Genomic DNA, 12,187 nt, shown 5'->3' with positions numbered 1-12,187 from the left:
CCTTTTTAACGTCTTTGATTTTGTTATGTTGTATATTAAAGAGGGAGGAAGTTCACAGCCCATCATAAGTTCGACGATCGCCGTGAAGGCGCTATGAGTGCCCGTACGTATTTCTACGCTGATGAGGCAAAATGCGACCAGCACATGGAGACTTTCCTAAATTGCATCAAAGCATCAGGTAACAGACAATCTATAAAAGCTGTTTTGTAATTATAGGAATAGCTCAACATACAAATTAAAATTCCGTCATTATTTACTCACCCACATGTCGTTCCAAACTCATATGATGTTTTTTGTGTGTGTGGAATACCAAAGGAGAAATGTTTTGAGAATGTGCATGGTACAATTCTCGCTTGTCAAGCTCCAAAAAAAAGAAAAAAACCAATATAAGCACCACAAAAGTGATCTGACAACACGTGCACTATATTCCAAGTCTTCTGAAGCCATACTATAACTTTTCTTGAGGAATAGACTGAAATTTATGTCTGAAAAGCATTGACAGATATCTTCCCCTCCATCGATGCTTATAAAACTAATTTGTTCAATTAAACAGTTGCCCTTTTAAACGTATCATGCAAGGTTTTATGTCATTGACGCAAAGCACTGTTGGTTCTCATTTGGGTCATAACTGAATGTGGCGCTTGACGAACGTGGCGCTCTAATTTTTGGAATGGAACATTATGTTTCAGAGCTACAGAGGAGGGCAAGATTTTCAGTTAGAAACAACTTTTGGTCTATTCCTCACAGGCCAAAACGGTTCCCGTTTTGCTCCTTTTTGGAGTCCTTTGAACCAGTGATCACTATTAGTTGATATAAATGCAACCGTAATAAATGCAACTGAACAAACATAGTCAAAATTCATATCCATAGTCATGTCCATATTGCACCCCACAATCTGTAAATTAAAAAGCCATTGAACTGCACAGTTTGGGCACTGTTGTTGTTTTAAATGTATATTTTTGTAAGCTTTTTTTCTGATACCGAATATCAAAATTAATCAGAATCGAATCAGATTGTATTGAAATCCAAATCAAATCAATTAGAGAACTTGTGAATCGGATTTAAATCAAATCCGGGAATCTGAATTATTTAAGTCATTATGACTTTTCGTTCTTTTGGAAAAGATGATCATGTATGTTAATCGACATGTATCCTTTTGTGTTCCATGAGGGGAGAAAAAGGACAGGATATGGGTTTGAAACAAGATGAGGGTAAATAATGACACCATTTCCATTTTTGGATGAACTATTCCTTTTCCTAACTTTCAAAATGGAGTCAGTTTACAAAAAAAAATAAAAATAAGCCAGACACAACTAAACAGAATGACCAAACCAGACAAAGCAAACATTTATCCTGTTATCCTCGTTTTCCTTGGCACTAACCTCAAAGATTTTCTGTATTTAATTTGAGTGTGTGTTTGAGCTTGCCAAGTACTTGGTGAGAGATCAAAGCATGGAAGCAGCCCAACTGGTGAAAGCATTGATATTTGTGAATGTGTATGCAGCTCAAGTTTTCCATTATGCCTGCACTACAAACACCCACTGAAACACCCACTGTAATGCATCTGAAACACTTTAGAATAACTGCATAGAATTCATTCAGTGTTCCTAGAAAATTGCTTTCAAAAAAGCACAGTTACACTTTCATAGCAGCAGTTACCTCTAAAATAACTCTAAAAGAAAATCACCTGCCCGCTCAGGTGGAAGTTCTGAAGATGGTTTCTCCGCTATTAAGATGACAGCCCTGGGGCGCCCACAATTCTTGGTAAGACTGGGGTTCAGACAGGGTTCATTCCTCAGAAAACATGGGTTAAAATCCTTCGCCATGGTGAAATAACAGGTTCCTCATCCTTCCTCGGGCATCTTGCAGCTCCAGCTCTCAGAGGTGCTGGTGAAATGGAGACGTTTTTTTAGTTTCCTGGCTGCCAAGCAGGGGAAAGATGGCGTGGAGGTGCTCGAGCAGAAACTGGATCTCGTGCAATTGCAGGTACGCTGAGGGCTCATAGTTTACTGTGGCCAAAACACATATCCACAGACACTAAAGCTTGTTTAATACTGCATAAGGTCTATACGGCAGCTGTCATAAATCTGACCCACACCGAGCCACTGGAGGCCAGAAGTAACTATTGCATTCTCTGTATAGTAAACAAAGTTAAATTCATCAAAATGTCATTGTAATTGTAGTATGTAATTAATAATGTACTTACTGTAACATATAATCATTTATTAGGCACAATGTACAGTACACTTATACATTTACAATCCCACTGGAGGAACTTGAGTAAATGCCTTGCTCAAGGGCACAGTACCCATCATTGATCACCTCTTTGGCATTCGAGTCTGTAACCTTTTAGTTACTAGCACACTTTTAACCACTTCACCACCAGTATGGCATTAAAGGATTAGTTCAAAAATGAAAATTCTGTCATTATTTACTCTTCCCCATGTCATTCCACACCTCTATGCTGTTAAGTTTGTCATGGAACAATAAAGGAGTTTTTCGTAGAATCCAGTCCATATGACTCGTGCACTGTAGTCCTAGTCTTCTGAAGCTATACAATATGTTTGAGTGAGGAATAAACCGAAATTGAAGTTGTCATTCACTGATAGGGGTTGTCAACCATCTCAGATCACTTGGAATCATCCCATAAAACACACATTGTCCCGTATAATTTGGAATTGTGCCATATTTAAGGGCATAGAATTGCACTATGTATTAAATTAATGCGGAAAGCCGTTTGTCTCTTATTTTAGCATTTGACTCTCAAACAGCTCAGAACATTTCAGTATTTGCAATCCAATCAGTTTTACATGCAGTTGTCAATTTTAATTATTACAACTTAGAATGGACAACAAATTGGTATAATGGAACTGAAACAAATAACTTTCGCTTGAAACCCTTAACATTGGCTGTTGCTGTGTTACGCAGACTTGACCGAAGCGGCCGGGAGAAAGATCAAGGATGATCAATTGCAATCAGCGCTCGTCTTCTGTCGTGTTTTTTATTAAAGACAGGATCATTAAAATGGTAGTCAAAAGGATCGCATTTGAGTGCATGATAATTGTTTCCCACAAGTGTAAGTATATTTATGCCGCAATAAAATATCTGTAAGTGCACCTTTAATGACATTTAATTGCTTGAATGATGTCAGTGTTCATTCTGGAGGAGAGAGATTGTGAGAGAAACTGTGGCACTTTTAATACAAAAGTAGAGTACAACAGAGGTTTAGCTTAAATGCTTCTCGTGACTGTCTCACATTTCCCTTGTGATAAGCACTTGACTGCCAAAAACATTGATACTAGTTAACCCATTGGAAGTATTTTCTCTAACATACCATCTACTTTTTTTTTTAGAATATTTTATTCATACACAGACAAACTGTCTTCGTTCTTTTGGCAAAAAACAGTGTTTATTGAAATTTAAAATTGAAAGAAATTTGGTTCTCCCTGGTTTTGAGACCTGGTCATATGAATGTCCCATTAATCAAGTCAAATCATTTTTATTTTCTTTTGGCTGGTAGAAAGTTGGCAACCCAATTTACTGAAACTTCATCTCCACTGATTCTTACGTCTATCGTTGCTACAGTAGATGCAAATTTCAGTAGAGGTCAATATTCGCTGAAAATATTTCCCTTTGCTGGAAATGTAAGCGTAGTTCCAGCAAGAAGATCTCTGGAATCATTCTATCAGGCATTTTGTCCAATCACAATACAGCCTCCTCTTTATAAGCCTACTCCGATGCCTCTCATTATTCACATACTTCTGACAAACGCCATCAGTGCTGGTTAGTAATGTGTAATCAGGATTACATAATCAGATTACAAAAATCAAGTATGTGTAATTAGATTAAATTACATTTTAAAATAATCTAAATCAGATTAGTTACTTTTTATGGATTAGATAAGTACATGTTAATCAGGTAAAGGCAGTATATTGATCCTCCTAATTCTTCTTTTTAAATATTTAAAATCTTTTCAAATCTGATCTGTTACCACACATGGATAGCATTTGTAATGCCACAATTGCCAGAGTAAGAACATTTTAAGTACCTTTAAGAGAGCATATACACACACAAATCTTATCTGTTCACATTTTTATCCATGAAGTAAATTTTCTTTAATGCATTTAAGTATTATGTCAAATATATATATATGTATATATTAATTATGTCAAATTAATGTCAAAATGGTACCATCTTATCCTACTCAAATGCATATGACATTAAATAAACAACAATTTGTTCAGAAGTAATCCAAAAGCAATCAGATTAAATAACCTTAAAAATGTAATCAATAATCGACATTACTGACTACAGTTTAGTTGTGTATTTGTAATCATTACTAGATTACAATTCAAATGTAATCTACCCAGCACTAAACACCATTACTTCTAGCATGTCTCATGACCGATTGCATCTTGGGAATTTTGAATATGCATTTGTGAGAATGAGATCTGAGAGCTACGTTGGAGGGTTAAATAACAACTTAAATATCGGTCTGTTCTTTACACAATGCTATGCTATGCTATGCTATTGCTTCGCATTACTTTTATAGTATTTTTGGGTTGCTTTTTGTCCTTGCAGCTTGACAGGCTGTGACCACTGAAATTCTAAAAAATGTCTCCTTTTGTGTTTGCCAGAAGGAAGAATGTCTTATTGGTTCGGAATTACATGATAGTGAGCAAATGGTGGCAGAATACACATTTTTAGCCGAACTACTCCTTTAACCTCACTGTTTTTTGGCCAGTTTTTTGGCAAGACGAACAGAGATATAAACACTGTTTTGTTTACAGGCATGTCTAGCCAGGCTCGGCGCTCAAGGCAACATTCTGAGCTGGTTCTCTGATGGACATTCGCACTCATCAGGGTGAGAAACACCAGTTTCCCGTAGCTCTTCTGTCACTCAGACTCAAAGCAGACAATGAAGTTATCTTAAGAACTGAAGAGAACTATTCAAGAACTCTTGCATGGGTGCCCCCTATTGCTTGACCCCCCTGAGTCAGCTAAACCCCTCGAGTCCCTAAACTACATTCATAACATGAAGTTTGTGTTTAACTTCAACTAAGAGCACTTGCTCTGCAAAATCGAACAATAACAATGGTGATGTAATGATGTGTGTGTTTCATTAGATGTTTAAAAAACATAACCTGTGAAATGCTACATTTTAAATCCTATTTTCTCGTTTCCTCTAAGCTCTGTCGACATGTTGGACTGGAACAGTCTGATTGATGAGAGAACGAAGATATTTGATCTTCTAGTTGTCCCGAACCTGCAGGTAGGCAGACGGTGGTTAGAAACAGATACTTTAACCAGAGCATAAATTAAGAGAGTGATCGATTTCTTGTGATCTAAGTGGTTCAGTAAACACTGCAAAAAAACAATTTCTTAGGGGTTTGTTCAAATCCCAAATCCTATCTCGAATGCTGGCGTAGCCACAGTAGCCAACACCAAACAACTTAATTTTGGGAAAGGGTGTCACATTTACATACTGTTTATGGGAGTGGCGTAGTGGGCTAAAGCACATAACTGGTAATCAGAAGGTCGCTGGTTCGATCCCCACAGCCACCACCATTGTGTCCTTGAGCAAGGCACTTAACTCCAGGTTGCTCTGGGGGGGATTGTCCCTGTAATAAGGGCACTGTAAGTCGCTTTGGATAAAAGTGTCTGCCAAATGCATAAATGTAAATGTTTTGAGGAGATAATGCTTGTTATACTTGATGATCCTGAATGGTGGAGGGGTAACAGACATACCGAGGTCTGTCAAAAATGCATGAGCCAGAATCAGCAACAGAATTTTTTTTATAACAAGTTTGATCTGCTTTTCCAGTTGTCAGATACATTAACTCAGCAGGGAGATCTGTTGGTCCAGGAATGAATGACCTTTGGCAATTATGTAGTTCAAGCTTATGCTTGGAAATCACTGGAAAATCATCTAGTGTGATGTGGCTTAATTAGGGGTCCAAGCGCCAAAGGTGCTGGAATCCTATTGTATTTGTTAAAGGGATGGTTCAAACAAACATTTTAATTCAGTCATTGTTTATTCATTCCTGTGTTGTTATAACCGAATATGACTTTCTATATTTTTCTTAACACAAAGGGAGAAATTGTGAATCATTGTGCTCATTGATGCCATATAATGGCAGTTTATGCTGACAACCTCTTTAAGCTTCAAAAGGATGCAAAAGTATAATTCACAAGTCTATTAAATTATTCTAGAAGACTCATGTTCTATGAAAACATATAATGATGTTTGGTGAGAAACAAATAAAAATCGTATGTATTATTTAATGTAACTGTTGATGGACCGTTGCTCTCCTCTGATCGTTCATGAGACTGCATGAGACCAGTAGATCACGCAGCACACTGGCAAAAAAGTAAATGTTTATCTAAAAACAGAACACAGCTGCACACAAACCAAGGAACGGAACTAAGAAAACATGTCTGAAGAGTTTGTAGTCCAAGAAAAGATGCATTTCTATGCCCAGCCTTTTTATTTTTTAACTGGGATATTCAGTCAAACTGAGATAGAGTTGGCGGGAATGTCTGTCGCCTGTTCTCCATTCTGAACCTCCTTCTGAAGAGAGTGATACCTCAGCGAAACATTCAGTAGGTGTAGCATTCTCAGCCAAAATCAAGTAGTTTGTAAGTGTTTCATGATTTGCTGGCTTCAGTATACTGTTATGAGAACGTTTTTGGACCGGTGCAAGTTCACAGTGGGGTTACCCAGTGCAATGATGCCGAAAATAGAAACCAAGTGAATGACAGAATGTATTGCATGTCACGGATAGTTAGGACAAAAACTCTGATGTTTAACAGAAAAGATATATGTTATTGCATGTCGTTTGCTGTCAGGTCAGGAAACGGTGTGACTGTGGCTGCCTTCAGCCTCCTCTGTCTATTGCTGCATCTCAAAACTGGAAAATGTTGCTTTCAGTGGCTGTATACAGAGGTAGGATGGAAAAAGTTGCTCTTCAAACTGTCCTAATACCAGTTCTCATAAGAATTCCATTCATTCATAAATGTTGTTGGTTAAGCCGTTATCTGATTACGTTTTTGGATTCAGCCTGTCTCTCTGTTTGATTGAGTCTTCTGGCTACAAAAATAAAATAAAAATAAGGCTGGGCATAGAAATGCATCTATTGACTACAAACTCTTCAGACATGTTTTGTTAGTTCGGCTGTGTTGTGTTCTTTAGTATCACTATGGCGGACCTGTTTTTCGATAAACAAAATGTGTTTTTGACTGAATGCCCTTTTTTGACAATGGGCTGCATGAACTGCTGGTCTCGTGCAGTCTCATGAATGTGCAGAGGAGAGCAATGGTCTGTTACCAGTTTCATTAAATACATTCGATTTTGGTATGTTTATCACCAAACCTTTTTGGATGCTTTCATTACAATCATGAGTCTCATGGAATAATTTATTAGACTTCTGAAATATACTTTTGCATACTTTTAAAGATTGAATAGAACCATAGGACACTATCTCATAGTATGTTATGTTCACATTTGGCATTTTTAGAAACTGTCATCTTTTTGCACTGCTGTGTACTGATCGCCACTGCACTGTCTCTCACTGTGCCTATTGTCCTGTAAATATTTTGTCATTTATTGTACTGTCTCGTACTTTTTGCACACCTTTGCACGTGCACTTTATATAGGTATGTTATTTAGTCTGTGTAGTCTCATGTGGTTCTGTGTTTGTCATATGTTGTTTTATGTAGCACCATGGTCCTGGAAGAACGTTGTCTCGTTTCACTGTGTACTGTACTAACTGTGTATGGTTGAACGACAATAAAAAACACTTGACTTGACTTATTAAGGAGAGGGAAAAATTTCACTGGGCAAACGACAAAACAGCTGAAACAGTCCCAAGATTAACATTGAAGGAGGGACCCGAGCTACATCTAGGGACCAGAATATTACAGGTGAAACTCGAAACATTAGAATATCGTGCAAAAGTTCATTAATTTGAGTAATTCAACTTAAAAGGTGAAACTAATATATTATATAGACTCATTACATGCAAAGTAAGATATTTCAAGCCTTTATTTGATATAATTTTGATGATTATGGCTTACAGCTTATGAAAACCCCAAATTCAGAATCTCAGAAAATTTGAATATTACATGAAATCAATAAAAAAGGATTTTAAATACAGAAATGTCGGCCCTCTGAAAAGTATAATCATGCATATGTACTCAGTACTTGGTTTGGGCCCCTTTTGCATTAATTACTGCCTCAATGCGGCGTGGCATGGATGCTATCAGCCTGTGGCACTGCTGAGGTGTTATGGAAGACCAAGATGCTTCAATAGCGGCCTTCAGCTCTTCTGCATTGTTTGGTCTCATGTCTCTCATCTTTCTCTTGGCAATGCCCCATAGATTCTCTATGGGGTTCAGGTCAGGCGAGTTTGCTGGCCAATCAAGCACAGTAATACCATGGTCGTTGAACCAGGTTTTGGTACTTTTGGCAGTGTGGGCAGGTGCCAAGTCCTGCTGGAAAATGAAGTCAGCATCTCCATAAAGCTTGTCTGCTGAAGGAAGCATGAAGTGCTCTAAAATGTCCCGGTAGACGGCTGCGTTTTTTTTCTTTAGCCCAGGTAAGACGCTTCTGACGTTGTTTGTTGTTCAGGAGCGGCTTGACAAGAGGAATACGACATTTGAAGCCTCAGTCCACTCCTTGTGAAGCTCCCCCACACATTTGAATGGCCTTTTCCTGACAATCCTCTCCAGGCTACGGTCATCCCTGCTGCTTGTGCACCTTTTTCTTCCACACTTTTCCCTTCCACTTAACTTTCTATTAATGTGCTTTGATACAGCACTTTGAGAACATCCAACTTCTTTTGCAATTACCTTTTGAGGCTTTCCCTCCTTGTGGAGGGTGTCAATGATGGTTTTCTGCACAACTGTCAGGTCAGCAGTCTTCCCCATGATTGTGAATTCAACTGAACCAGACTGAGAGACCATTTAAAGGCTCAGGAACCCTTTGCACGTGTTTTGGATTAATTAGCTGATTAGAGTGTGACACTTTGAGCCTACAATACTGAACCTTTTCACAATATTCTAATTTTCTGAGATTCTGAATTTGGGGTTTTCATAAGCTGTAAGCCATAATCATCAAAATTATATCAAATAAAGGCTTGAAATATCTTACTTTGCTTGTAATGAGTCTATATAATATATTAGTTTCACCTTTTAAGTTGAATTACTGAAATTAATGAACTTTTGCACAATATTCTAATTTTTCGAGTTTCACCTGTATATAGAAACTTGTGGGTGGGCACTTTTGACTTGGGCCAGTAAGGAACCTAAAACACTTTAGCAATGTAACCAACAACAACATGCTAGCATAAAATGTAAAAATGTAGCTATCAATGGTATACATTTCCCAAATTAAATGCAACCATATGTGCCTGAATATTGAATTTCTTCTTTCTCAAACAGACTGGTCAGTTGGAGCCTCTTCTGTGTAAGTTCACTGAGGAAGAAGAGAAACAGATGAAAAGAATGATTCAGCGACTGGACATCTTGGCTAAGGTGCATTCATTGTACCGCTTATAGTTTACCTGTGGGATTCATATGTCAGAAGGTCATGGTCTAACAGACATTCAAGGATGAGGAACATAAGAGATCGATTTTAAGAAAGCCTTCAGTAGAGTGTGGAGGTTAGAGAGCTGTTCCACCCCGTCGACTCGATGTGAGGAACATGCATCAGGTTCATGTCGCACTGTGAAAGGCAGCTGAAACAAGCAGTGCATGCTGTGTGGCTCAGTACGGTCAGCAGTTCCTGTTTTTCAGACTTGAAGTAAAAAAATGTTACAAAGTTTGAGCTATTTCAATTAAAAGCAGCGTTTCTCTGAAATGGTTGCCAGAAATATACAAATCAAAGGTTTTTACAAGTTAGAGCAGTGGCCTAGTTGTTAGCATTGTTAGCCCCAGAAATGTGGAGTCATGGTGCTCACGTGGGAGATGTGGGTTCGAATTCAGCACTTATCATGCTCTAATCCTATTCTTCCCTTTCTTCTTCATCATCTCTCTACTTTATCTAACAATACAAAAATAAAAGTGGTTGGCTTTAGATAACTTTTCTTAACCTGAATTTTATATTTATTCTTGTTTATGTTGAGCAGTATGCAGTGGAAAATGGTGTCAGGTTGATGGTGGATGCAGAGCAGACGTATTTCCAACCTGCGATCAACCGACTCACTGTAGAGATGCAGAGGATCTTCAATAGAGACAAATCTGTCATATTTAACACTTATCAGTGCTACCTCAAAGTAAGCTTCACACACATACGTCTGACACATATGTAGGTTGTCAGTGTGTCATTCTGGGATTTATCTTAAGTAAGATGGTTAGATGCAATTCAATAAACATGTTTTGCGTTTGTCATTATGGCTTAAAATGAAAATTATTTTCATAAAAATGAAAACGATGTATGACTTTATTTCTCCTGTGGAACACAAAAGTAAATGTTAGACAAAATTAGAGCCTCATTCATCATTCACTTTCATTTAATAAAAAAAATAGATGCAATTAAAGTAAATGGTGACCGAGTCTAACATACAGCCTGAGAAAAAATAGTCACTCTTTTGAACTGTCCCTTTAACATTTAGATAATGAAACATTAAAACTGACATTTAACACTTTGGTGGTTGTAATGTATCACTGGATTGCAGTTAATCCTGAAAGGAAGTAAATTATGATGATGGTGATGATTAAATGCATGCAGTCCAAACACACTCATTAGAACTTTGAAGAAGTTTTAAAGGGGCCACATTCTATATACAGTATTTGTAGCATATAAGAGATCCAATTATAACGTTAGTCAAGTTTACTTGTAGGGATTATTGAGGTTGACAAATGTATGTCTTTTATTTATATATAATAAATAGTTATTTTTTAAATGTTGGTATCCATGTACGCATGCAGACAGATGTCTTTGGCAGTTCCGTCAGTTCTCACTGCATGAGCACTGAATTTTATGACAGCATTACAAAAAATGGGTCCCATAACCCTTCAATTTTGTTCTGTTTTGTTTTGCACCATCTTGCTGTTTTTGGACATAAGAATGTATCCCAGTGCACATCCCTTAAAGGGATAGTTCACCCAAAAATGAAAATTCTCTCATCATTTACTCACCCTCATGATATACTGGGTGTTTATGACTTTCTTTCTTCACCAGAACACATTTGAAGAAAAATGGAAAAATATCACTCAGTAGGTCTTTAAAATGCAAGTTGATGGTGACTTTTGAAGCTACAAAAATCACAGACAGTCAGCATAAATGTCATCCGTTCGACCTCAGTGGTTAAATTTCTTCTAAAGCAACACGATTGCCTTTGGTGTGAAAATGATCAACATTTAGGTACCTTTAAATGAATATAAATGGCTTCTGGTCAGCATCAGTACACTTATTAACATGAGCGCTGAGTTCACGTGGTCTCTCTTCTCACGTATTCACACTCAGGACCACCGATAATAGGGGACAGCCGTATCTTTTGTATCCAGGCATGGGCTTGAGGGGGGCCCGGCCAGACTAGAGGCTGTTCCATATTGTCGTACCAATCTAAACGAGTTCAGCGGGAAATACGGATGTAAATACGGAGACAGCGAAAGCCGCAGGGGTAGCACACATTGATTAAAGAACTGACAACCCGGACAACTTACTGGAGGGGGGCCTGCTGAATATGTTTTGTACTGGGCCAAGAATTTATAACTGCAGTCCTGTTCGAATCGTGCTGGCATGTTACGGACGAGACATTCAGGATAAGAACTCCAATGCACCATTGTCGGAAAATCAACAGATACAAATACAGATCCAAACCAAAACCAATGAAGTTCTGTACAGCATTCCTCCTACTCTGTTGTAAACAGCGGCGCACTTCCAGATGTGTCGCACGTGTGTCAGTTCTCACGCAAACATGCCAGTGTGAATACGTCACACTTGCATACTGCTGCTGAATGGAAGCATGATTTATAGTTAAAAAGTACTTCAATATTTCTCTTTTTCACACCAAAAGCAATTGTATTGCTTTAGAAAACAATAATTTATGGCTGGATGACGTTTATGCTGACTGCCTGTTCTTTTTGGAGATTCAAAAGTCTGATCACCATCCACTTGCATTTTAAGGACCTACTGAGCGAAGATATTTTTATTAAAAAGTGTTCTGATGAAGAAAGAATATCA

At 37.9% G+C, this 12,187-nt stretch overlaps 1 protein-coding gene across 1 annotated transcript in view; it reads left to right on the top strand.

The window, feature by feature from the left end:
* Positions 1-12,187, top strand: part of LOC127642647 (proline dehydrogenase 1, mitochondrial-like) — a 47,240-nt gene that overhangs the window by 19,149 nt on the left and 15,904 nt on the right. The window contains exons 3-9 of the mRNA XM_052125221.1: positions 42-178; positions 1,700-1,764; positions 1,870-1,986; positions 4,791-4,864; positions 5,191-5,272; positions 9,442-9,534; positions 10,128-10,274. Of these exons, the coding sequence (XP_051981181.1) occupies positions 42-178; positions 1,700-1,764; positions 1,870-1,986; positions 4,791-4,864; positions 5,191-5,272; positions 9,442-9,534; positions 10,128-10,274 (715 nt within the window). The remainder of the gene's footprint in view (positions 1-41; positions 179-1,699; positions 1,765-1,869; positions 1,987-4,790; positions 4,865-5,190; positions 5,273-9,441; positions 9,535-10,127; positions 10,275-12,187) is intronic.

The sequence above is a fragment of the Xyrauchen texanus genome, chromosome 4 (genome assembly GCF_025860055.1).
Source record: "Xyrauchen texanus isolate HMW12.3.18 chromosome 4, RBS_HiC_50CHRs, whole genome shotgun sequence".
Lineage (NCBI taxonomy): Eukaryota > Metazoa > Chordata > Actinopteri > Cypriniformes > Catostomidae > Xyrauchen > Xyrauchen texanus.
This window is presented reverse-complemented; position numbering and strand designations above follow the sequence as displayed.